Consider the following 25,056-nt stretch of genomic DNA (forward strand, 5'->3'; position numbering starts at 1 on the left):
AACATTAGACTAAATATGTGTAAGCTATCAGCCCTTCTATATGACAGAATACTATACTCTACTACTTTTGCTTTGATTTTCAATGAACTGATCCATTATGTGATTCCAAATATTTATGTAGAGATTTAAGAACATATACTAAAAGAAAGATATAATTCACTGAGGTGAGAGTAATTATACTAAGATCTAATATAAGTAGAATATAAGATGGTAGAATTATGTTTACTTCATGAAGAGATCAAGATGTTATAGGCTCATCATTATTGTTTTGATCCCAAGACATGGAATTGGCTACTGTTAAGGAGCCACTGCTGCTTTATAGTGGACGTTAATATTAGAGCCCAATGGGTATGGAGTTGTAAAGTAGCTGGTTTCTCTGAACACTAAGGATGGCAAGGATGAGAATCCTTAAATAACTCTAGTGACAGGATGACATATCTTCTTCTCTCTCTTCCTCTAGCCTTCCCTGTCTGGTCCCCCACTTTCTTCTCTGTCAATTCGTGTTGATGATTCCAACTACTTTGCAGCTTTCCTAAATCTTCTTTATAAAGAGAGGCTATCAATCCTCTGTTTTCTAGTAACTGTGTGACTGTCAAAATATATTTCAAATATTTCTTATCTCCCTTTGTCTTCTCATGATGACCCTTGGCCCAGGTGTCCTGGAATTGCTTTCAAGTTGTGTGATTCTGAAGCTGTTATTTTGTTAACTGTTCCTGTGACTGACTACTTTGGAAAATAGAAAAAAAGGACACTTCAGAGTCTTCTGGAAGAACTCTAAGTCAACTATCACCTCAGAGTTTATAGTATCAAGAGATTATTTTCCATATGGCTAGTGAGAGATAATAATGAAAGGCAAAATATATACATGAATGATGACTCATGAGGCTCGGTTTGCACTATGTATCAACCATTATTTGAATGTTTTCTCTAAGACTTTCACTTTGTGCTATTGGTCATCTAGTCATTATGGAAATTTAATTGCTCACATTGCAATTTATCAGCTTCCTGGAATACAGTCATGTGTGTTAATTCTTCTACATGTTACAAGTTAAGAAATAAAGCAAAATTTAAGTTAAAAGTTACCAAAGATATTTCGAATGCATAATTTCTACCCAGGAAGTATATAAAGAAAAGCTTCTAGAAACCTGCTAAACACTAACACATTATATTCCAGTTATGGGGGGAAAAGTCCAGCTAATGAAGGAATGATGGGAGACAAGTGTTTCTGAAGCCTGTTCAAATCCAACTTGTATGTTCATTTTTATATGTGTGTGTATATATATATATATATATATATATATATATACACATATATACGTATGCTTTCTAATTAAAGTATCTTTTTGCTACTACAAAAATTATTTTTTAACTATTTTCCTTGTAGCTAGGAAAATGGAGTACACATACATAGAACTAACCTAGAGCCTATGAACAATTGGTTCCCAGCATTGGACCAAACACCACACGTCTGGAATCCAGGAAGTAGCTTACAGAGCCAGCCACTTCTCAGTGTTTGTGAAGAAAACAAGATATCAATTTATTCTCTCAGTATATGGTCAACAACTGAAGATACAGAAGGGAAGAGAACATAGACACTCACTAAATCTCTTTCAAATAATTTTGTCTCTCTTTTGCAGGTGACTGAAATATGGAAGACGGAGACGGATTTTTATTCAAATTTAAAGGATATTATTTTTATCGCAAAGGAATTGATATTGACTTTATAGAAAACTTAGATAATTTTGAAATCAGAGAAGATGATGTCTTCATAATCACTTACCCTAAATCTGGTTAGTTCTATATTCTAATAGCTAATCTAAGAAATCAGATGATACTTTAATAATGTGGGAACTGTCTTTTTAGTAGTATTCTATATGGATATATACACTTCTACTAAATATCATGGTGTGTTGAATTTAATATCCTATGAAATAAGGTCTTTTACAATGTAGCTACAAGTAATTTTTGTTTTTTTTTTAAATATTTTATTTATTTATTCATGAGAGACAGAGAGAGAGGCAGAGACATAGGCGGAGGGAGAATCAGGCTCCTCACAGGGAGCCCGCTGTGGGACTCAATCCTGGAACCCTGGGATCGCACCATGAGCCAAAGACAGACACTCAACCGCTGAGCCACCCAGGCATCCCTACAAGTTATTTTTGATGTAGACAAAGAAATGGAGAAATATTGAAGTAGATATTTTAAAGACACCCTATCAAACATTAAATTGCTAAATTGGGTTGGGGAGGCTGCAGAAATATTTATCATTTAGAAAGTTGGGCAGCCCGGGTGGCTCAGCGGTTTAGCGCCACCTTCGGCCCAGGGCCTGATCCTGGAGACCCGGGATTGAGTCCCACGTCAGGCTCCCTGCATGGAGCCTGCTTCTCTCTCTGCCTGTGTGTTTGTGTGTGTGTGTCTCTCTGTGTCTCTCATGAATACATATATAAATATCTTAAAAAAAAAAAAAGCTACCTTGAACTATAGTTGAAGTTGTATTTAATAACCAAGTGCATGAGAAGGAGGAAATTTAATTTATACTAATTATCACAGTGCGTAGTAATCCTCAATTATTTGGGTCTTATTTTGCTAGAGCACTCAGAAAGGACCAAAACATACATACATGTATACAATGCATATATACATAAATGTGTGTGTATATACATGCATGTCTATTCAAGTCCTTTATCCATGTTTTAAGTGGGTTTCTGTAATCTTTATTATTGTGTTATATGACTTGTTAATATATTTTGGATATTAACCCCTTATTTGATAAATGAGTTACAAATATTTTTTTCCTTTTAATGCTACCTTTTCATCTTGTTGATAGCTTTCTTTGCTGTACAGAAATGTTTTTTGAGTTAGGCTCAAAAGATGGACACATTAAAGATGTGTATTAGAAAAATATGTAATTAGCACGTTAAATCTGTGGTTTCATGAATATCACTACTTTGGATAAAAGTGAAATCAATAACAATGTTACACCTAAGACTATGTAAAGAAAAATATTGAGTACATAGTATAGGAGGGCAAGTTGGAAGTGTCTATTCAAAACAAAAATATAAATAGCTGAGGACTCTGCAATTGAACTTCTGGGAAACAACCCTGGGTAAATATGTATATGTGTGTGTGTGTGTGTGTGTGTGTGTGTGTATAACACACTTCCAATGTGGTGATTTGTAATAGCAAAAGCAGAAAACAGTCTTAACTAGCCAGCACAAAAGAAACAGGTAAGACGTGATAAAGTCATATGATGACACTCAATATGGCAGTTACAAAGGATGAGTTGAACCTACTTTAGGAAAAACAGCATGCATAGACCTCAAAAACATTGTTTGGCAAAGAAAGCAAATTGCAGGACTCAATATAACATTTGTATTAAACACACAATAATGTTTTCAAAATACTCATATATGTAAAAGTCTTAAAAAGAATTTAGATGGACATACAGCAAACATAATAGCATATTAGAGAGGGAAGGCAATGATAGTCAAATGAGGCTAGCTTTACTTATAAATCTAATTTCTTAGAGAATGGATTTTTGTGTCACTTGAGTAGTTAGAACTGATTTCACATTTGAAAAACAAAAATGTAGTATACAATCAGGACAAAGTGATGGTCTGACAGTGCATGAACAAGTAAAGGCTGACCTCATGGCTGCAGGCTGTGCTGCCTCTGCACAGTTCCTGCAGCTGACACAGTTAGTTCCCAAAAGGATCTTCATATACATTTGGCCTGGATGTGCTCCAGGCTATCTCTCTCCGACTTCCTTACCACCCAAGTTGGGGCCCAGGCACCTGGATACCATACATGTTTGAAGCTGTAGGCTTCTTCATGCCTTTGACCATCCAGGTAAATCCCATTGGTGCCCTGGAACTTTCTCAATAACCAAGACATTTAGCATCTCCCAGATTTGGAGGCTCCTCTGTCCCCAACAATTGGGATCAGAGCTCTCAGGGGTCCAGGGATGAGAAGGCTTGTATTCTGATGGGTTAGCACCTAGTGGGCTCCAAGCAGGGATAAGATCCTCAGTGAGGAGCTTGACATCATTAAACCCTATGGGGTAGGTCATATTGTTAGCCCCATTTTACAGATGAGAAAACTGAGGCATAGAAAGGTCGAATGACTTGCCCAATATCACACTAGTGAGTGATTAATAAAAGGGACTAGAAACCACAACTGTCTGTCCTCAGAGCCCAACCAAATCCTACCAGTTTGTCAAGGTTCAGCTCAGGAAGCCTGGAGGTGATCATCCTCTTATCCTTCTCATCCTTCTTCTTCAAAGTATGCATAAATATGATTCAGCTGACTGTGGGAAACAATGAACCCACTGCATCTCCTCAGTAGTAGGGTAGAGATCATGTCTGATTCTGCTCTATATTTCTAGAATAGAGCCTGACAAATAGAGGGTGCTCAATATATGTCTGATGAATGCACAAATATATGAAAACACAAATGAGTGATTAAGGGCAATTTTGTCTGACTGATTCCTATGAGGTCCTTGATACCTTTGCCCAGCTCTGGGGTGCTGTAATACTGAGCTCTCTTGGAATTAAATTCAGCCTAGGATCCTTCTAAAATGAGTCTCCAATATCTTTATGATTTTGCAAACACACCCATATGTAAACATATGGACTAATATATACACACGCACATACTCCACACAAACAAGATGCAAGGGGCCCGACCCATGGTTATGGGTGATGAGCAGGAGGTCTTGGAGGGGGCGAGGAGTGAGAAGGAATGGACAGATGGCCCTGATCAGCTCAGATGAGCTCAGCACCTCATTGCGAAAGCCAAGGTGCTCACTGTAGCTCAGGAATTTTCGCCCCAGAGCTAACATCACCTCAATTCCACTTGGTACTTGAAAGCAGTGCCTGAATCCCAGGACTCTACCAAACAGGGACAAGAAATAGGGGAATGTTAGGGGCCAAATATTCAGAGATTGGGAGAGGGGCAGCTTAGGGATCCAGACAGAGCAGGAGGGTAGGAGGGCAGAAGTACTGCTACTGCTCATTGGAGTTGGGTTTGGCATCTGAGTACTTAGTGAGATCGAAGGTTAGGATTCTGCTGCTCACATAGTTCCCTTACTCAGGGCAGCCTCCCATGAGGCTCTGAGACTTGGTGTAGAACTCCTCCTTGAGAGAGATGACAATGGCCTGGAAGTTGGAACTTGATTGCTCCTTGATATAATTTGCTACCTTGCCAATGTCACTGCTATCCAGGGCAGCATCGATATCATCCAGGATGAAAAAGGGGGCTGGCTTCTATCTGTGAATGGCAATGAGCAAGGCCAGAGCTGCCACTCTTCTCCCCCTCAACAAGTTCGCCATAGGCCAGAAGCATTTGCCAGGAGCCATCAGTTGTAACTGATGCCATCCAAGTAGGGTTCCTAAGGGTTCTCAGGGCCCAGGAATGCCTGGGCACTGTTGTCATTGGATATGGCCTCATCGATCTCATCAGTGTTGGTGGCCACAGATTCAAAACAAGCATTGAAATGGTCAAAGTGCTCCTTCTTGATCTGTTTGAATCCCTGCTTGGCTCTCTTGGCTTGCTTTTCAGTCTTCTCCCAGCTTATCTGAGGTCTCCTGTAACTTGCCTTGGACACTTTCCAGCTTTTCTATGGCTTTCATGTTAGGGGTAGCAATATGCTGGAGTACACTCTGCTGCTTATTCAGCTTCTGCTGCAGTGTATTCATCTCCTGTTTGATCTCCTCAGCCTGGGTACCCTTCAGATCTTCACACAGCTCACCATAGTCAATCTCAGTGTGGGCCTCTCATGCAGAGACACTGGAAGTTCACTGGGAACCACTCACTGAATCCTCACCCTGAGAGCTACCCTCTCCCTGACTAATGCCATCCATAGTGCTCTTAGACAGGGGTAACTTGATATCCTAGATCTGGTAAGTCTGTAGCACGTTGTAGCAGTCACTGTGTTTCTTTCTCTTTTTTTTTTTAAGATTTTTTAAAAAAAATTTATTTATTTATGACAGAGAGAGAAAGAGAGAGAGAGAGAGAAAGGCAGTGACACAGGCAGAGGAATAAGCAGGCTCCGTGCCGGGAGCCCGGCACAGGACTTGATCCCGGGACTCCAGGATCACACCCTGGGCCAAAAGCAGGAGCCAAACCTGCTGAGCCACCCAGGGATCCTCCTGGTCACTGCGTTTCTGTTCAAGCTTGGTCCCAATGGCTGTTACTTCCTTCTGTAAATGGGTCATTTCTTCATTGGTGTCCCAGTTTCTTACGAATCTCCCCCATCTCACCTCAGATCTCTTAATCAGATGCTGATTCTTCAGGTCTTGTAGCTGGGCCATGGCTTCATCCATGGTCTTTATGTGTCTTTGCTCTTCCTTCTTGAGCTCTTCTATCTCCTTTTCATCCTTTTTCACAGCCTGTTCCCACATGTTGTACAGAAGCTTTTTAGTTGATGTTCATGTTATCCTACTTGCTTATTTTTTGCTTTTGTTGCATTTGTTTATACCATCATATCCAACTCCCATAAAAAAGTCGTTGCTAAGAGCAATGTTTTCCAATAGGAGTTTTATGCTCCAGGTCTTACATTCATGTCGTTAATCTGTTTTGAATTAATGTGTGTAGTGTGAGAGAGTGTTTTATGGAGTCTTTAGTGCTGGCCTAGAGGAATGAGCTTGGAAGTTTTCTTTCCATTCCTATTTTTGGAATAGTTTGAGAAGAATAGGTAATTAATCTTTCTTTAAATATTTGGTTGAATTTCTTTGGGAAGTCATTTAGCCCTGGACTTCTGTTTCTCTTCTCAAGCAGAGTTTTGCTTACTGATTCAATTTCTTTAGTCTGTTCAAATTTTCTATTTCTTCTTGCTTCAGTTTTGGTAGTTTTTATGTTTCTAGGAATGTATCCATTTCTTCCTGATTACCTAATTTGTTGGCATATAATTTTTCATAATATTGTCTTATAATATGTTTGTAATTCTGTGGTGTTGGTTGTGATGTCACCTCTCATTTCTGATTTTATTTATTTAGGTCCTTTATCTCTCTCTCTCTCGATAACTCTGGTTAGTGCTTTATCAATTTTATTAATTCTCTCAAGGGACTAGCTCCTGGTTTCATTGATTTGTTCTAGTGAGGTTTTTGTTTGTTTCTATATCATTTATTTCTTCTCTAATCTCTATTTTCTCCCTTCTTCTGTTGGCTTTAGGATTCATTTGTTGTTCTTTTTCTATCTATGCTTTAGGGGTTAGGTTATATTGTGTATTTGAGATTTTTCTTGCTTCTTGATGTAGTTCTGTACTGCTGTATACTTCACTCTTATGTCTGTTCTTGCTGCATCCTAAAGATTTTGGACTCTCCTGTTTTCAATATCATTTGTTTCCATGTACTTTTTATTTATTCTGTAATTTCCTGGTTGACCCATTCATTTTTTAGTAGAATGATCTTTAACCTCCATGTGCAGTGGTCTTTGCAAATTTTTTCCTGTGGTTGACTTCAAGTTTCTTGATATTGTGGTCAGAAAATATTCATGGTATGATTTCACTCTTTTTGTACTTAATAAGCCTGATTTATGACCTATTATGTGATCTATTCTGGAGAATGTCCCATGTGCACTCAAAAAGAATGTGTATTCTGGTGCTTTAGGATGAAATATTCTGTATCTGTTAACTTCATCTGGTCCAATGTGTCATTGTTTCCTTGTTGATTTTCTGTTTAAATAATCTATCCATTGATGTAAGTGATGTGTTAAAGTCTCTTATTACTGTTGTATTATCATTGATGAGTTCCTCTGTGTTTATTATTAAAAGTTTTATATATTTGGGTTCTCTAGGTTGGGGGCATAAATATTTATAATTGCTTGATCTTCTTCTTGGATAAAACCCTTTATAATATTGTGCCTTTTTAAATCTCCTTTTACAGTCTTTGATTTAAATCTACTTCTAATAAATCAATCAATCAATCAATCAATCAATCAATCAATCTACTTCTGATAGAAGTATAGCTACTCTGCTTTCCTTTTGACATTTGTTTGCATGATGAATGTTCTCTCTCACTTCACTTTCAATCTGCAGGTGTCTTTAGATCTAAATGAGTGTCTTGTTGGCAGCATATACATGGGTCTCACTTTTTTATCCATACTGATACCCTTTATCTTTTGACTTGAGCATTTAGTCCATTTACATAGAAAGTAATTATTGACAGATATGAATTTAGTGTCACTTTATTACTTATTTCAGTGTTGTTTCTGGAGATTTTCTCTGTTCCTTTCTAGTCCATGTTTGCTTTTGGTTTTTCTTTCCCATTCATTGAGTCACGTTCATATTTCTCACAGAGCTGGGTAGTGGTCACAAACTCCTTAGTTTTTGTCAGTTTGGAAAATACTTTTTATCTCTCCTTCTATTGTGAATGAAAGCCTTGTTGGATAGAGAATTCTAGGCAGCATATTTTTCCCCTCCAGCACATTGAATATATCATATCACTCTCTTCTGGTGTGCTAAGTTTCTGTGGAGAGATCTGCTGCTGACCCTATTTGTGTTTCCTTGTGAATAATGGATTTCTTTTCCCTTGGTACTCACAGGATGTTTTCATATCTCTATACTTTGCAAATTTAACTACAATATATTTTGGTGTTCACCTGCTTTTGTTAATTTTGATAGGAGTTCTCTGTGCCTCCTTGATTTGCATATCTGTTTCCTTCCCCAGATTAGGGAAATTTTCAGGTCTAATTTCCTTAAGGGATCCCTGGGTGGTGCAGCGGTTTGGCGCCTGTCTTTGGCCCAGGGTGCGATCCTGGAGACCTGGGATCGAATCCCACATCAGGCTCCCGGTGCATGGAGCCTGCTTCTCCCTCTGCCTGTGTCTCTGCCTCTCTCTCTCTCTCTGTGTGACTATCATAAATAAATAAAAAATTAAAAAAAAATTATTTCCTTAAAAACTTTTTGCTCCTTATTTCCTCTCTTCTTCTTGGACTCCTATGATATGAATGTTATTATGTTTTATGGAGTCTCTGAGTTCCTAAGCCTGCATTCGTGATCTAATACTTCTCTTTCTCTCTTCTTTTAGCTTCATTATTTCTATAGTTTTATCTTTGATATCCTTTATTTGTTCCTCTGATTCTTCCATGTTTGTGGTCATTAAATCCAGTCGGTTTCAAATCTCAGTTATTGCATTTTTCATTTTTGTCTATTTTTTAGCCTTCATTCTCTGTGGCAAGGGACTCTCTGATGTCTTCTATGCTTTTTTAAAGTTCAACTAGTATTATTAAAATTATTGCTTTAAATTTTCCATCAGGCATACTACTCATGTCAGTTTCTATTAAATCACTGGGCATGTTCTTTTCTTGTTCTTTCTTTTGGGATTAATTCCTCCATCCAGGCATTTTGTCCAGGTCTCTGTCTTTTATTTTGTGTTAGGAAAGCCTATTAGTTTTCCTGCTCCTGAGAGTAATGGCGTTATAAAGAAGAGATCATATACTGTTCAGAGCCTGACACGTCAGGAAGTGTCTCTGGCATATACTGTGTGCACTCTATGGCTATGTTTTAGGTGCTCTTTCCCTCAGGTCCTGTTTAGAGTTTCTCTTTGCCTACAGTAGGGAGTGTTGAACCTTGACCACAGTGTGGTGGGTTTTAGGATTGTGCTGTGGTCTACTTGTTAAAAGACATGTGATGCATTTTCCACTAGAGCTGAAGGTTTATTTTATTTTTTTATTTTTATTTTTGTTTTTTTTTATTTTTTTATTTTTTTTAATTTTTTTATGATAGTCACAGAGAGAGAGAGAGAGAGGAGAGAGAGGCAGAGACACAGGCAGAGGGAGAAGCAGGCTCCATGCACCGGGAGCCTGATGTGGGATTCGATCCCGGGTCTCCAGGATCGTGCCCTGGGCCAAAGGCAGGCGCTAAACCGCTGCGCCACCCAGGGATCCCTTTATTTTTATTTTTGAACTGAAGGTTTAGTCAGTTCCCTATAGTCAGTAGACCTTGTGCCTGCAGAGGGTTTCTCCTAGTCTTCTGGGGGATGGGCCCACAGCTCCTGTTCTCAGGCAAACTTACCCTAGTTGAGCAGTGCCTGCAGGTGCAAGGGGATGGGCCTTGTGGTAGTGGTTTAGGCTGTCATTGTTGGACCTGTGCTGCTTACTGAAATTAGTTTATGGTGAGGGGTAGGAGAGAGAAATGGCATCAATCCCCTCCCTCATCCCAGAGAAGGGAGTTGAAGCTTGCTACTGTCTGGGAAGCCCTCACCGAAGAATGAACAGTCTCCCCTCATCTGTCCCAAGCATCCCTAGATTCCTGCCTTCACCCTGTCTGTGTCCAGGCTGGCTGCCCACCTGGCAGTGCAATGCACCTGTGTTTTATTCCAGGCAGGTCAGGTGAGTTTTAAAACTTGAAACTTTAGGGAAGGTGTGTTGTGGACCTCCACTTGTCCTCTGGGCGAGGGTCTTGCTGTGCTGGAAACGATGCAGGTCTGTCCCTAAAGTTCAAGAGCCTGGAGTTTGAGGTAAAGCCCAGCAAAGAGCCAGTGTCCAGGTTAGCTGCCCTCACAAGTGGTCTGTGCCCTTGCTGAGCACTGGGGGAAGGTTATGGCACCTGCCAGCCCTTTTGTCCCCAGCGAGACAATGCCATCTTTCCCAGATGCACTCCAGGAAGGGGGAACCATCTCCCCCAGGGAGTCCCATAGGATCCTCAGGTCCTGCTCTCCACTTCAGGCCATCTGCCCTCTTCCACAGGAGCACTGCAGTGCCCACAGGGATCCAGACCAGCCAGAACCAGTCACAGACTTCCAATCCTCCAGTCTTTGAACCCTGCTGATTGTAAGCACTCACGAAAATCAGACTGCCTCTTTTTCCCAGTCACTGTCTGTGTGGGGAAATGTTTTCTTGTGTGATCACCTGTGTACTCCTCCCTCTCTCTTTCCTGTCTCTGTGACCTGGTCTCTCCCACTCTGCAGCATTGGGGATCCTTTTCTCCCCCAAACCACATCTCTGCCTTCTACCTTTAATGATGTGGCCTCTTCTCTCCCTCATGTTGTGTGGTTTGTTCTGTAGTCCTCATGTACCTGGAGAGCAAGGTTCTTGTCTTACAGAGTCAAAGAATGAATCTTGCAGACAAGGGAGAGCAAGTAAAGGGATAGAGTTTTATTAAGCAAGGATATAGAAAAAGCTCTCAGGAGGGAGAGTGATGTAGTTTTAAATGTAGGTGACATATGATGTAGTGAGGTCTGGAGCCCACAGCCAAGAAGGAATTCTTGAGAGGTCTTTGGTGCAAAATGGTGGTTTTATTAAAGCAAGGAGGACAGCACCCCTGGGCAGGAAGACCTGCTGCCCTGGGGTTGTAAGGGGTGGCTGATTATATACTTGGGAGTTAGGAGAGGTAAGGAAAAGGGAGGTTTTCAAAAGAACTTTCATATGCTAAAGAGGACCTAGAAGATACTGGAGGCCTTGCCATTGTCAAGTTAAGGTTGTTTTTCCCTCTAGCAAGGCATTAACATGAAGACAGTTGGGAGCTTCCTGGAGTATGTGTGACATTTCTCCATCACACATATTTCACCCAGTGATTGGGACAGGGAGAAGGTTGCAGGGTATCAGCTTGTGCTATGTCCTCATCTAGCCTTGTGCTCCCTCATCACTCAGATAGATTTCTTGTGTATTCAGAATTTTATATGTATCTAGCTGTGTTGGAGGAAGGAAGCAAACCTGGGTCCTTTTTTTTTTTTTTTCCATAAACATTGAGCATCTTTAATTAGTAAAACAATCCCTAAAATGGATTAGAAAAGAATCCAAATCCTATCCTCACCCCATCCCATCCCCTTACCAACATTAACCTTTTCAACAACATCTGGAAAAATGAGGTCATTCACCTAGAGGTATGAGAGGAAGAAGTCAATTGTCTTTGGACAAAAACATAAGAATCCTGATTCTGAGATTGTCCATTCTCTTTTGCATTTGATAATATCTGGACTTCAAGCAATTCTAATCAGAAAAACTAGAACTCTGATAGCTACTCATCTCACTTAGGACAGGCAGCAAGAATCTGTTAGGATTTTATGTCTCCAATGGTTCCAAGCACAGTTTCTAATACAGAAATAAAACCGTTCAGTGTCTCAGTCCTCGGCTCATTCTGTTTCACAGAGATCTGCATTTCTGAGTTCTCGGGCTCCAACAGCAGTTCTGTTAGAAACAGGCAGCCGGTGTCATCCTTAGCACTGAGGTAGGCTTTCCACGGGTGAGCCCCAGCCCTGCTCATTGCGATGGTCTGGATGTTCACTACTTGCAAGGCCATCTGGAGGGTGTCAGGATGGACTGCTCCCTGCCAAGGGAATACTTGCTGATGAGCAACTTTCAGTCTAAACCAAGTTTTCTCAAAATACTCAGCAGTAAGCTGGCAATTGGGGACGAGCATGAGGGCTCCAGAATTGGGCCATCTTAGGTCCTCCCTTTTAATGTATTACTGAATCCAGTAGTTTCCTAATATTTTGACAGGGATTTTTACATCCATTTTCATCAAGATTAATGGCCTCTAATATTCCTTTCTTGTACTTGCCTTGTCTGGGTTTTGTCAGAGTAATTCTGGCTTTAAAATGAGTTTGGAAGTTTTCCCTTCTTTTCTAGCTTTTGAAGAGATTACGAAGGATTGATATTAATTCTTCATCTTTCTATGTGTGTTAGAAAAAATACTTTTCATATTTTTTACCAGAGTAACACTGGCTATTTGCTCTTCCTCCATATCACAGACATGTTCCAGCCTCGGGCTCTTTGCACTCACAGATTTTCTTTTCTGTAAAAACGTCTTCCTCTAGATGTGTACATGGAATACTCCCTTCGTTTGAGTCCTTACTTAAAAATTCATATTCTCATGATTGCATTTTGAATGGCTATATTAAAAACTCAGCCTCACCAAAAAACTCACAATCTTCTCTGCTGCTCTAATTGCTCTCCACAAGATGATACTTATTACTTTAGAATAGGTCACATAGTTCTAAGAATCCCTTGGGCAAAGTTAATAGGTGACAGAAAGAGAGGAAATATATGCAATGTTTACAATTAAGAAATAATTAATTATCTATGATACAGTAGGACCCCAAAACAGCAAGTAGGGGACAGCAATCTGAATTTAAAAAGAGCCAAACAAATGAGCTAAGATGTACAGAGAAAAACCACCCTCCAGCAATACCAACAACAAAAAAACCCCTCAAGTTAGTCAACAATGGTGTATTAATTTACATCTACTAGGCTGTCAAACTTTGGAGGGGTGAATAACGCTGAATGCTGTCATGGAGTACACAGACATCTGCATTCATTAGCATATTTCCCCTGAGAGAGAAGATCTCAGCAGCATCTCTGGAGAGCAATCTGCCAATCCCTGGACAACTGCAATACAGACCTAGCAGGCAATTCCTGCTTGAGTATTGTCTCCAAAATATCTTATGCTGGTGCATAGGGGAACATGAGTGAAGGTGTACACTGCAGTGTTGTTTGGGGTGGGGTGTCCGTCAGGAGAAAGTGGACAGGTGAGTGTGGGGGTGCAACCCTGAAACATAGTCTCTTTTAGACACAATGGATCAGACATCATAGCATATAAATGAATGTTAAACTACAGAGTACAGTGAAAGAGGAAGAGATGCCCATCCACTGAAAATACAAACACATACAACAAGGCATATTTCATAAGAATACATTCCAGCAAAGAAACAACTTTAAATACCAAAGCCTGCCTGTCTGTGGTTTGAGTAGGGGTAGGATGGAACAGGAAATGAGATAAAGGAATAAACAGATGACAGAAGGCCTGTAGTGAATCAGTGATGTTAATATATCACGAACTGAAGAGAAAAGTTTAGTATCCCATTATGCTAACAGCTGACTACCAGATAGTCCAAGAAAGAGATAAAGGAAAGGAGGAAGGGAGTGAGGAAGGAAGGAAAGGGAAAAAGGATAGAAGGAAGAGAAAGAATGGAAGGTAGAAGAAAGAAAGAAAGAAAGAAAGAAAGAAAGAAAGAAAGAAAGCAAGCAGACAGATGGACACCATGTGGAAAGGGGAGTGGGAGGAAAAGCTGAAGACATTTGAAGTTTTGAATCTGTGCAGAGATTTTTGCATCCTCTTATTGAGTCTCTAGAACTATGGCATGATACCTCTTTGCCACCCTAAAGCTACAATCCCTCCTACAGGAGCAGTGTCTGTTATCTGGGAAAAGTGAAAGGATGTAAGAAAGCCTTTTAGAGCCTCCTAACAGTTTTCACTGAGTTTGAGCTCCAGCTGTGGTAGCGTGTAGGCCCACGTGGTCTTGGTCTTCCCCAGGCAACACTGGAGGACTACAACCACCAATATTAAGGTACTGGAAGGATCCGATAAGGTGCACACCACCTGCAACTGTCAGCAAGGGGATGTGTGCCCAACAATGATCTTGCTCACTGGGGGCTGCTACTTAGCATGGGTGATTGGAGAGTCTTGAGAAGGAAGCCGAAGATGAGAATTGACGAGGGGAGAATGGGTTTTCTCATTTCAGAAGTTGATTTGAATCTTTCTGGGACTTGTGATTTTTTGATGGGAGAAGTCTTTGTAAAGCATTGCCTGGATATGTCAGAAGCATGACCTTTATAGTCCCATATATGAAGCATTGCAAATGAAGTGTAAGGAACTAAAGCAGGCAATTACACCCACATATTTTGTGACAAATGTTCACTCTAATTGGAATGAAGTGAAAGAGTCATCATAAAAATTTGTCACATCCCACTTAAAGCAGAAGGTCTAACTTTAGGCATGGTCTTTCCATTCCCATCTCCATGTGGGTGTCCCAGGGCCTCCTTTAGGGATTCATAATGAACACTCTTTCCTTAAGTAGCCATCATGGGCACAGACAAACATGGGAAAGGGGGGAAAGATGGAAAGTACTCTTCAGTGAAAATCCTTTTTTTTTTTTTTTTGCTAATATTGGCTCATTGGCTTCTAGGAGTGGAGTTGGGAGGGAAATAGGGAGGCAGCCATAGACGATATTTTATAAGTCCTATATATGAAGCAGAAGGAAGGACAGAAGAGTCAAAGAATAAATGTGTGGGACAAATGCCCATGGAGTTTCAAATGGAGCATCTCCTGAAACAGAAAAATAAAGGCAGTGTTGTTTTCTTTTACCCATACTGTACTTTAGATATATTAAAAATTCCAATCCGATAAAATTACCATTTACTTATGATAATAGCAAGCTCTGATTAAAAATTGATGACATATCTAACATTTTGGAGGAATTTGTGCAGCATTGAAAACAAAATTATTTCTCTTATAGGAACTGTCTGGCTTCAGCAGTTATTAAGTCTGATTTATTTTGAGGAACATCGCAGAGGCACTGGAAAACTGCAAACAGTGGATCAGGTCCCCTTCTTTGAGTACAACTTTCGACAATTGGATTTTGGGAAAAGACCATCTCCTCGTCTCTTCTCTACCCACCTCCCATACAACTTGGTTCCAAGTGGGCTGAAGAACAAAAAAGGCAAAGTAGGAAATAGACTCTGACTGCTGAAAGATAATTGCTCTTTTTCATGATTTCATTTTGTTTCACTTCATCAACACTGCACTCATCCAACTGTTCACAAATATGGCTATTTCCAAACTTTAAATTTCAATAGCCATCTGAGGTCTTATCTACAGTATCTGATTTGTATCTTGCACCATTTCTTTTCCGATTATAAAAGACATTATAATCAGACATTCAAAAAGGAAAGAATAGATATGTGTGCTTTTAATTTGCTTGACAGACTGTATTAAAATACCATATATATTATATATTATATAATTATATATCCTTTCATTTTTTACAACTGTAGAAACAAGTATATATAAAATGCTAGCAATTCCTTTTTCTTGGCTCTGTGTGCCCTCCCTGCTTTCTTTTCACACTTCACCTATTTTGCCTACTTTCTGTTCAAATGTACCTCATTCCTTGGAATTGCAAGGGAACCTCAGAGCAAATCATTGATCTCTACTGAGTGTATTTCTCTCTCTCTCCCTGGATCAGTCACCTCCACTCATTGATAATTTCAGCTCTTGACTCATTACCTTCCTCTCTACCTCTACTCCTGTCACTCATGGGAGTGTTTCAAAGTTGATGTGAATGGTCTTCTGCAGTGCCAGACAAATGTGAACCAAACTGCCCCTGAGGGGTCACCAGGAAGGAGCCTTCTCAGGGTCATGCAAGTGCAGGATTGCCTCCTTCATGTTGACCCTTTAGGCTCTGCACTGGCCACCCATACCCCTATCCTCACCAGACTTCTAGGTGTGGACTTCACCTCCAGTGAACTATTCCTCTGCCAACCTCCAGGGTTTATAAATGTGTTATAAACCTGCCTTTGTTTATGATACCATTTGCCACCTGATGCAATACATACTTACCTGTTTATTTACTGTCCGGTTCTGGCTGGAGTACAAACCCATGAGAGAGATGGAGTTGGCAGTACACAGAACAGTGTCCAGCAAGCATTAGAGTTGAATAAATGAACAAAGGGATCACCAGTGATTGTTTTAACTTGAATCCTGACTTCAAGCACCTTGTTATCTGAGTGCTGCCTCCTTTTCCTCCTACTCCTTTCAGGTATCTCTTGCAGTGACCTGTCAGCACATTCAGATCTCCAATTCCCTCCCCCTCCATTCTGTCTCAACACACACCCCACCCCTCTCTCGCATATCCTCAATTTCTCCTCACCCACCAATGACCCCATATTTTACTTTCAAATCCCCTTTGCCTCAATTCCCTTGCTCCATTCAACCCTTATGATCAGCTTTTAACCGCTAAGTCTGGTGAAACCCAATTATTGTATATTCGGGGTGTTCATGAACTGGTAGTGTGGGAAGAAAAAACAACGCACTTAAAAGTTGTATCTTCTTCTTCTTTTTATGACCTTGATGCTCAAATTTTACTTTTAAAAATGTTTTGCTAAAAAAAAATGTTTTGCTTTCACCGTTACCAAAATGACCATTTGCTACTATCTTCATCTTCTCAAAATTCAATAACATTCTGTTCCACCTATCCCAGTAAAAGGGTCACAATAAACTATTCCCACTTAATGACCTCCACATCCCAAACCTCCACTCCCTGCCTTCCCTCCTTAAGAAGAGGAGTGGAATGTGTTGATCATTTTTGTTTTCAGTATATATCTGCCCTCTCCTTATTGTTTGGATCCCTTTCTAGATCTGTTTTTATCTACCCAACTGTTTTGCAAATGAGAGACATTTTGTCCCCATAGGATATTTGGAATATTTGGAGCATTTTTGACTAGGGTATTGATGCTACTGATCTTTGATGGGTTGAGTTCCAGCATGCTGTTAAATGCCCTATGATGCTTAAAGTCATCCCAAAAACAGATTATTGGGGGAAAATGGCCATGTTTCCCACTGTGAGAAACTTGCTCTATCCTCAAAGATTTTGCTCGAGCAATATTGTTTCTTTTTTCATTCATTTCCATTGTCCTTGTGATTACAGGATCATTGCATTTGGCCCATAACCAACTTTTAATGTGTCACGTTTTTACAGTAAAGCAAAACTTCTCTCACTCCATTTCCTCTATTATGTCTAGAGAGATCTCAAATATATCTATGGCCCCTGTTATCTAAACATGGAACTCAAATATCCAAATGGATATCCAAATATCCAAATGCATTTTTTATTTTATCTCCAAACCACTGCTCTTCCAGTTTCCCTGTATTCATAAATGTGTAATCATCTACCTAAGAGGGTTAGGATCAGGACATGTGGCATAAGTGACTCATTTGTACCATTGTGCTTATGTCACTTTTATACAATCCTGTAGATTAATGACAAGAAGCCATTCTCAAAGCCAAAGCAGCAAGAGAATGAAAAGAACTTCTTCCTCCATGTTTAAGAAGACGTTTTATTTCATTACAGATACCAACCAGTGTTAACAGCTGTTTGGTATTATCAACCACTTTGTTCATATCAGTAAATATCAGTAAATCCCATGGGTGAAGGGTCCAGTGGGCTGACATGCATCAAGCTCATCTTCTAGCTTAAGGGTTGGCTCCAGGCAATGTACAGGGAGGCAGTAGGTGAATGAAAGCTTTTCCTATTATGAATGTAGATGTGACTCCCAAAGGAGTCACAAAATATATACATGCCATTATGAAGATACAAACCTTAGGTTTCATCCAGGCCCCCTGACTAATATCTATACACATGCTGAATAAGCATGGGCTAGACAGAGATTGATGATATTTTGTATTCTAATGTCATTGGGTTGCTCAGCTGTTTTATGAATGCAAGTCTTCTGATTGGTTATAATAAACAGTTTTTAGAATGAATCCCATATTCCTTCAATGCCTTCAATGCCAAACATCCTGAAGTAACTTGTACTTTACACTATGAAGATATATAAATAAGAACTATGTAAACCGTACACAGAAGGATGAAAAAAGACATTCTAAATTTTCTAAGATGATTTGAAAATATCTTAATAAGCTTTTCTTATTGTTATATAATTTATAGCTATGGGGCATTTTCACATGTATTAGCTTGTTGATGTAGAGACAAGAGAATATTGCTGCTCTCTGTCAGGGTGAATTAAGAAGAGGTACCATGTGAGGTGTGTCTTACAGAATAATTGAGAGTCACTAGGCCAATCATGAAAGGAAAGGCATGGCCAAGAAGGGAAAGCCCAAAATACAAAGAGGGCTGAGTATATACATGACGTGGCTAGGAAAATGTAGAGTTAAAACAACAGGCTTCATCCAATTGGAAACTATTAGGGTAAAGCTCTGAGAGAATGAAAGCATCAGAAATAATGAATGCCTCCTTTCTTTCCAGATTATTTACATATACAGAAACCCTAAGGATGTTTTGTGCTCATATTTCCACTTTGGAACAAATGTGATATTACAAGTTACAAGTACCTTTGAGAGATTCATGGAACAATTTCTCGAAGGAAGAGGTAACTAAAATTTATAGTATAAGTATTAAGTTTGGTGTCCTGTAGTAAATTTTTAAGCTTAGTGAATTTGACAGACAGAGAGTGAATGATGAAATAGATTCAAACAGGGTTCTGTAATCAATGTATTGAGCCAGTTGGTAGGGCTGTCTGGGATAACCATGACCTGGGATAACCATTGTTACAGATTTTGATTACTCCTGCTCCCTCTCAGGAGACTGTCAAGATTACAGGTATATCACCAGAGAATATTTACATCTAACCATGAAGAGAGTCTTTCACAAGCACACAGTTGTCTGGTCTAGCTCAGAGAGAAGCATCTCAATTGATATCACAGGTTTGGAGCTTTGCACTGCATGTTGCAAGGGGCACCTCCCAGGAGCTCTATTTGACAAAGTTCTGTTCCATATTCCTTTCTTTTTAAAAATTTTTTTCTTATTTTTTTTTTTTATTTTTTGTCCATCTCTATGCCCAATGTGGGGCTCAAACTCACATCCTCAAGATCAAGAGTTACTGATTCCATCCTAGGAGCCAGCCCCCCCCCCCCCCCACATTTGTGTTCTGAGAAGCCAGTGTAACTGGTTGATCAGGAGGAAGGCCTGCAGAGGTAGAGATAATGATCTGCAACGGGAGAGTCAACTGGAGAGCTGAAGTGACTCATCAGGAAGACTTCTTGTAGCATGCAGCAGGCAAATAGCTCTAGGTGCCTTTGGGCACTGTGGGAGGAGCAAAAAGGAAAGGATTCCTTCCTCTCTTTTCCGGTTTTGGTTTTTCTCTCCCCATGTTAAGATGATTTTCTGCCTGAATAAAATGCATTTTTAAGAGACTAATTTCTCCTTGAGTTCATCTAATTGTTTCCTAGGGGAAGGTGGATAGTGCTCCTAGAACCAGGTTCTAGGGAGAATTTGAAATTTAGCAGCAGATTCCTCTTCCTTCTTTGTTAGTAAAGATTCCTGTACCTCCCACGACTATAGCTTATTTTCAACCTGTTCAACAAATTTGCCTGATGATGTATCTGGTTTTCCCACAGTTATAGGAAGCCTTTGGTTTGACCACATCAAAGGTTGGTATGAGCACAAAAGCCTCTTCAACATTCAGTTCATGATGTATGAGGAGATAAACAAGGTGAGAAACATGACATTAGTGACTTCACAGAAGCTGTAAAACAATTCAGCCTGGCTAAATGAGTTGATTGATTGTTCATATGTAGAACACCCAAAAACATTATCAAATTTGAGATCCCAGATTAAGCATAATAGGAGATGTGTTTCCTATATCATTCCTGTAGTTTGCTTACCATGTTTTCATTTACAGTTAATTAACTGGAATTTTCTTTCCAAAAACCAGCTGTGCATGAGGCACTGTCTATTTATCTATGTGGGCATGCATATGTTTGATTATTCTGAGCCAGATTATTGGTCGCTCTTGCAAGGGTTATGAAATCTATTTTCTGCATTATTCATTCTAGTAACCATCTAGATGTTATATTCATCATTCTGGGATGCATCTCATGGGAAACTTTAATCTTGTCTGTATTGTGGTTAAGTATTGTAAGAAAAATTAAATGAAATGTCTGTGTATGATTAGAAAGAATTCTGGAATATTACATCTGAAACTAAAGGATGTACTATATGTTGAGTTATTGAATTTAGCCAACTAAATGTTGACTTGAAAATTAAAAATAAATAATAAAAAAGAAAGAATCTAGCTTCTACTATAGTCAACTACAAATGCCTTAAAACAGAAGAATTTCTATTGCTTATTGACCCAAACCCAGAGACAGCCTATCCTGATATTGTGGCAGCTTAAACACGTTGTGAATGACTCAAGCATTTTCTGTCTTTCCTTTCTATCATATTTACTGTGACAACGATGTCTTCCCTCATAGTAGCAGGATGGTGATTGTAGCTCCAAAGTCATGTCCTCAGAAGATAGAATTCATGGCAGAAAGAGAGCGAAGTGGGAGAAGAAGGGCTTTCTTGCCTTGCTTCGCTCCCATCTATTCTCTAGGAGGACAATCACTCTTTCAAACTTCTCTTTGACTTCATCTTTCTGACACAATTTGGGTCATGTGACCACCCTAGGTGAATGTCTTGTAGAGGACAATGGGATTGCATGAGGATCTGGATCATTCCAGATCATTACTGGAAGGGGTCTGGGCACTGCTGCCAGAACACCATCAGGGATCTCTTAGCTGGGAAAGAAAAGAAAGAGTTGACAGGTAGGCAAGCATAAGGGCTGCCACGTGCTGAGTATTTGTCACTGGTTTCTGCTATACCTGCCCCAAGCTCAAGACACCAAGCCTACACTCTCTTGTTCAGTCTGTACCACCCACCAATGAGATATTCAGGTATGTGGCCGGCCTTGTAACCTTACTCACAATATGGCTTCCTCACTGCCTCCAGCCCCATCTCCCATCTTTCTGCTCCTAGGCACATGCCCATAAAGCTCCACAAGGGAGATTCAAATTCTGATAGTCCTGTGACCTGGAACCTCACACCTTCCATCCAACCACAACAGTGCATATATTTTCTTTCTTTTGTCCGGACTCCATACCTTCAGTTGGGCTATCTAGAAATTTCTAGATAATAACAGAAATTTCCTTTTTTTGCATTAATTCCCCAAACAAATTTCCCATCTTTGTTGAACCTTTCTCCAAATTCTGTTATGGAATTACTCCTGCCCCTAGGTCTGTGTACTGAATTCCCAGCACGGAGTCCCAGCTGTGCCTCTCTTCTCTTGCACCATCATGTGGGCAGTGTCTGACATGTGGTAACTACTCCCCAAATACTTGCTGACTTACACAGATAAAATGAAAAATGAGCGTCTGTAATGAAGCCAAATGTGCTCTAAAATAATGCACACTGAAGGATTAATTTACCAAGAAGAATAAGCAAGTCACTTCTTGTGGTCCAAGTCCATTTTTCTAGCCAATATAAGCACCTACATTTTTTATTTTTATTCTTAGCTGTGACTTTTGTATAAGTCTTCTTTCTTATACTGTGCATAATTTATCATACTCTGATGTATTTCAGGATCTCAGAGGTTCTGTGTTAAAAATCTGCAAGTTTCTGGGGAAAGAGTTGAGTGAGGAGAATATAGATGCTGTCATGACAAAGGCCACATTTGAAAACATGAAGTATGACCCACTAGCAAATTATGACGATATAATCAAAACTGCATATGGAAAGAATGTAAAAGGTCATTTCCTTCGCAAAGGTGAGCTTGAACAGGAGGTCGAACAGCAAATGGCTGTGTTGTACTATGGTACAAAAGGACCAGAGTCTATCCTCTAAACTTGTAGGTGGACTTTCCTAACATAGAACCCTCATGGGCCTGTTCATTTCTTAACAGATGATTTTCTATGATTTCTTCTTGGTGCTCTTTAGGAGACTATATTATTTGTTTCCTGGATGAAACTGATGAGTTACCTAAAATCACGAGGTCTTCTCCACGGCCTCTGAAAATCTACCAATACCTAGCACAATGTCTGCCACAAAACAGATGTTCATTTAGGTTTAGACTGCTTCCTCTCATTAGCATGGGCTCAGCATGTGATGATGAGGTAATGACGGGTCTGTTGGCTGTCACTGGCTGCTCTTCCATCTCTGTGAGTTTTCCTAAACCTCCACCAGGGCTGAATTAAGAACATACACTTGCTGTGCTTGTGTTCTTGGGCAGGACTATCACATGTCCTCTAGTAAACTAGAATTTCACATCAGTAAAAAGTATAGGAATATCTCATTTATCATAATATATCCTCGGTGAGTGAGATTTTATAGAACTGATAAATTTGAACATGGTAAATTATTTTATTTTATACAATCATTCTACATTATATTTTATGATGTTCTAGCTTGGTACACGGAAAATCTATAAAACGGAATTATAGACCTCAATTTTGCACTTCATCATAGTGTGCTATGCCTCTGTGTCAAGTAGCAAGAAATTGTCACTTTGATTTCCTCAAGTTAGTATTTCCTTACTTAATCTCTTCATATGTATTTACCTGTTCAATTAAAAAATATGAAACACTGGTACCTGAGAGCCTCCAGAAGCGGGGAAACACCTTCCCCTTTTGCCCTGCACATCCTATTGTGGTGCAGATACAAAGCCCTCTTCAACTGCCATTGTCTTTGTGTTTGCAATTTGTTTCTCTTTGAAAAAAGAAAAATTTCTGTGCTTATATGTCTTTACACCCAAAAATGACAGACTAAAAGGGCTTAGAAAAAAATACAAAGAGCCAGATCTCCTGTGGAAATGAAGCACACCCCCATATGTTTACTGAGCACACAGGTGCGCTTTTCTCTTATATGTGATCCTCTGGGCAGCATCTGCACGGACTTCAGCGCTCCTGCACTGCTGTGGTTTATGATTCCAGTTTTGTTAATATTTCAGCTTTTTCAGTTGTCTGTATACAGTTCAGTGTGTGTGAAGATCAGTGTTTCTTTTCTTGCCTCTCCCTCTATCAGCCTGTGTCTGTCATCACGACTCTGTGTTTACAAGTTTAAAGTAAGATTGTTGTGAACCTAAAGTGGGTGAAGAGGGAATCATTACAGGGCAGCCATTATGAACTCTAGTTCCTTGGGCTACATTTTAAACATCTCTCTGAACTGCCAGGTCCTCATCAGTTATAAATCAGCTCATTGATACCAGATTTTATGGAAATTTTGCAGGACTTCTTTCTCTAAACTACCATAGCCCATGCTAGCCTGTAGCATAGTACTGAACAAGCTGCCAGAATTTTCTTCTTTTCCAGGTGTCTGCCAGCTGAGAAATTGGGCTAATTATCTGACATTACAGCATAATTGCGAGGATGAATTTGTTTGCCCACTTGCCAGGAGGTGGGAGAGGGAAGGGGCAGGGCCGCGTTCAGGAGTCACTGAGGCCTTAGTGGGAAGAGAAATCAAAATGCAAAAACTGTTTCTCCCAACAATGCTAAGGCATCATGCCCCTCTTCTCAGACTCTTCCCTGATGTAATTTCCTTGTTTTTCCTCCCAGGTACCATTGGAGACTGGAAAAATCACATGACTGTTGAGCAGAATGAAAGGTTTGACAAGATTTTCCAAAGGGAGATGAAAGATTTTCCCCTGAAGTTCATCTGGGATGTGAATGAAGACTAGAATGCTAAGCCATACACAGATAGTTTAAGAAAGCACTTTCAGAAGGAAATATATCCAATTGTACACTTTCATCTTTGACTCTCATTGAATCATTATTGAAAAACCTCAGTGATTAATAAATATGAATATACTGCCTTTACATCATTTGCCATCTGTGGCCTCTTTTCCATTGTCCGGCATTCCTCAGGTTCTGTTCAGGAGAGGGTTGTCTCTTTGTTTTGGCATATAATTAGGGAAAGGCATTTAATTTATGTTCAGAAATTCCAATTCCAAATTCTCTTTGCATCTTTGTAGCCAAGGTCTGTGGCATATATGCACCAGGGCTTCCTACCTGATTTCAAGAAATGGAGCAAGTTCATTTTCCACCAGTGTGTTTAATGAGTTCCTAGGTGAGACAAGCATTACTTGGGTCCTGAGACAATCTGACAGAGAGTCAAGCATCACATTGGGATAGATAAGATCCAGACAATGTACCAGTGCCCAAATTGTTCTTACTCATTGCAAATCATGAATAAATGAAAGATTGAATTCTCACCTTCTAACAATATCAAATCATGTGAGGATATTGTGGTAACTGGCTATTCCTCTCATAATTGTATTCTGTGCAATTTTTCCTCAACCTTTACCAAGAGTTAATTAACTCTCTTGGTGTTCACAATGCCTCATCCTCTCTCTCAACAAGTGCCTCTTCATATCATTATAACATGAGGATGATACTAAATCCCTTTAAGATTTCTTTTTTCCCCCCAGTTTTTATTTATTTATTTGACAGGTACAGAGAGAGAGCACAAGCAGGGGGAGCAGCAGGCAGAGGGAGAGGGAGAAGCAGGCTTCCCGCTGAGTAGGGAGGCCAACTCGGGCTCCATCCCAGGACTTTAGGATCACGACCCGAGCTGAAGGAGACACTTAACTGACTGAGTGTCCAGGTGCTCCAAGATTTACTTCATTAAACATATTAATTATATAAGAACAAGCCATTTCAAGCTACATAGTCATTATGTGCCAGGCACAAGCACTTCTTCCCATGTCTTTGATCATCTTGTATCTAAA

The 25,056-nt window shown here is 39.8% G+C and overlaps 1 protein-coding gene across 1 annotated transcript; it reads left to right on the forward strand.

Annotated features, from left to right (window-relative positions):
- Nucleotides 1–1,404: 1,404 nt before the first annotated feature.
- Nucleotides 1,405–24,134, forward strand: LOC612537 (amine sulfotransferase-like). The gene is made up of 6 exons (XM_038525604.1): nt 1,405–1,790; nt 15,234–15,442; nt 18,762–18,885; nt 19,913–20,007; nt 21,918–22,101; nt 23,885–24,134. The coding sequence occupies exons 1-6, from the start codon at nt 1,649–1,651 to the stop codon at nt 24,004–24,006; spliced, it is 876 nt and encodes a 291-aa protein (XP_038381532.1). The 5' UTR covers nt 1,405–1,648; the 3' UTR covers nt 24,007–24,134.
- Nucleotides 24,135–25,056: the final 922 nt, after the last annotated feature.

The sequence above is a fragment of the Canis lupus genome, chromosome 1, assembly GCF_011100685.1.
Source record: "Canis lupus familiaris isolate Mischka breed German Shepherd chromosome 1, alternate assembly UU_Cfam_GSD_1.0, whole genome shotgun sequence".
Taxonomy (NCBI): domain Eukaryota; kingdom Metazoa; phylum Chordata; class Mammalia; order Carnivora; family Canidae; genus Canis; species Canis lupus.

Bases quoted from the DNA above. Each gene is read 5' to 3' on its own strand.
- LOC612537 (XM_038525604.1), top strand. From the start codon at position 1,649: ATGGAAGACGGAGACGGATTTTTATTCAAATTTAAAGGATATTATTTT. The intron at 1,791-15,233 runs GTTAGTTCTATA...TTTCTCTTATAG, and splicing joins AATCACTTACCCTAAATCTG to GAACTGTCTGGCTTCAGCAG. The intron at 15,443-18,761 runs GTAGGAAATAGA...CTTTCTTTCCAG, and splicing joins TGAAGAACAAAAAAGGCAAA to ATTATTTACATATACAGAAA.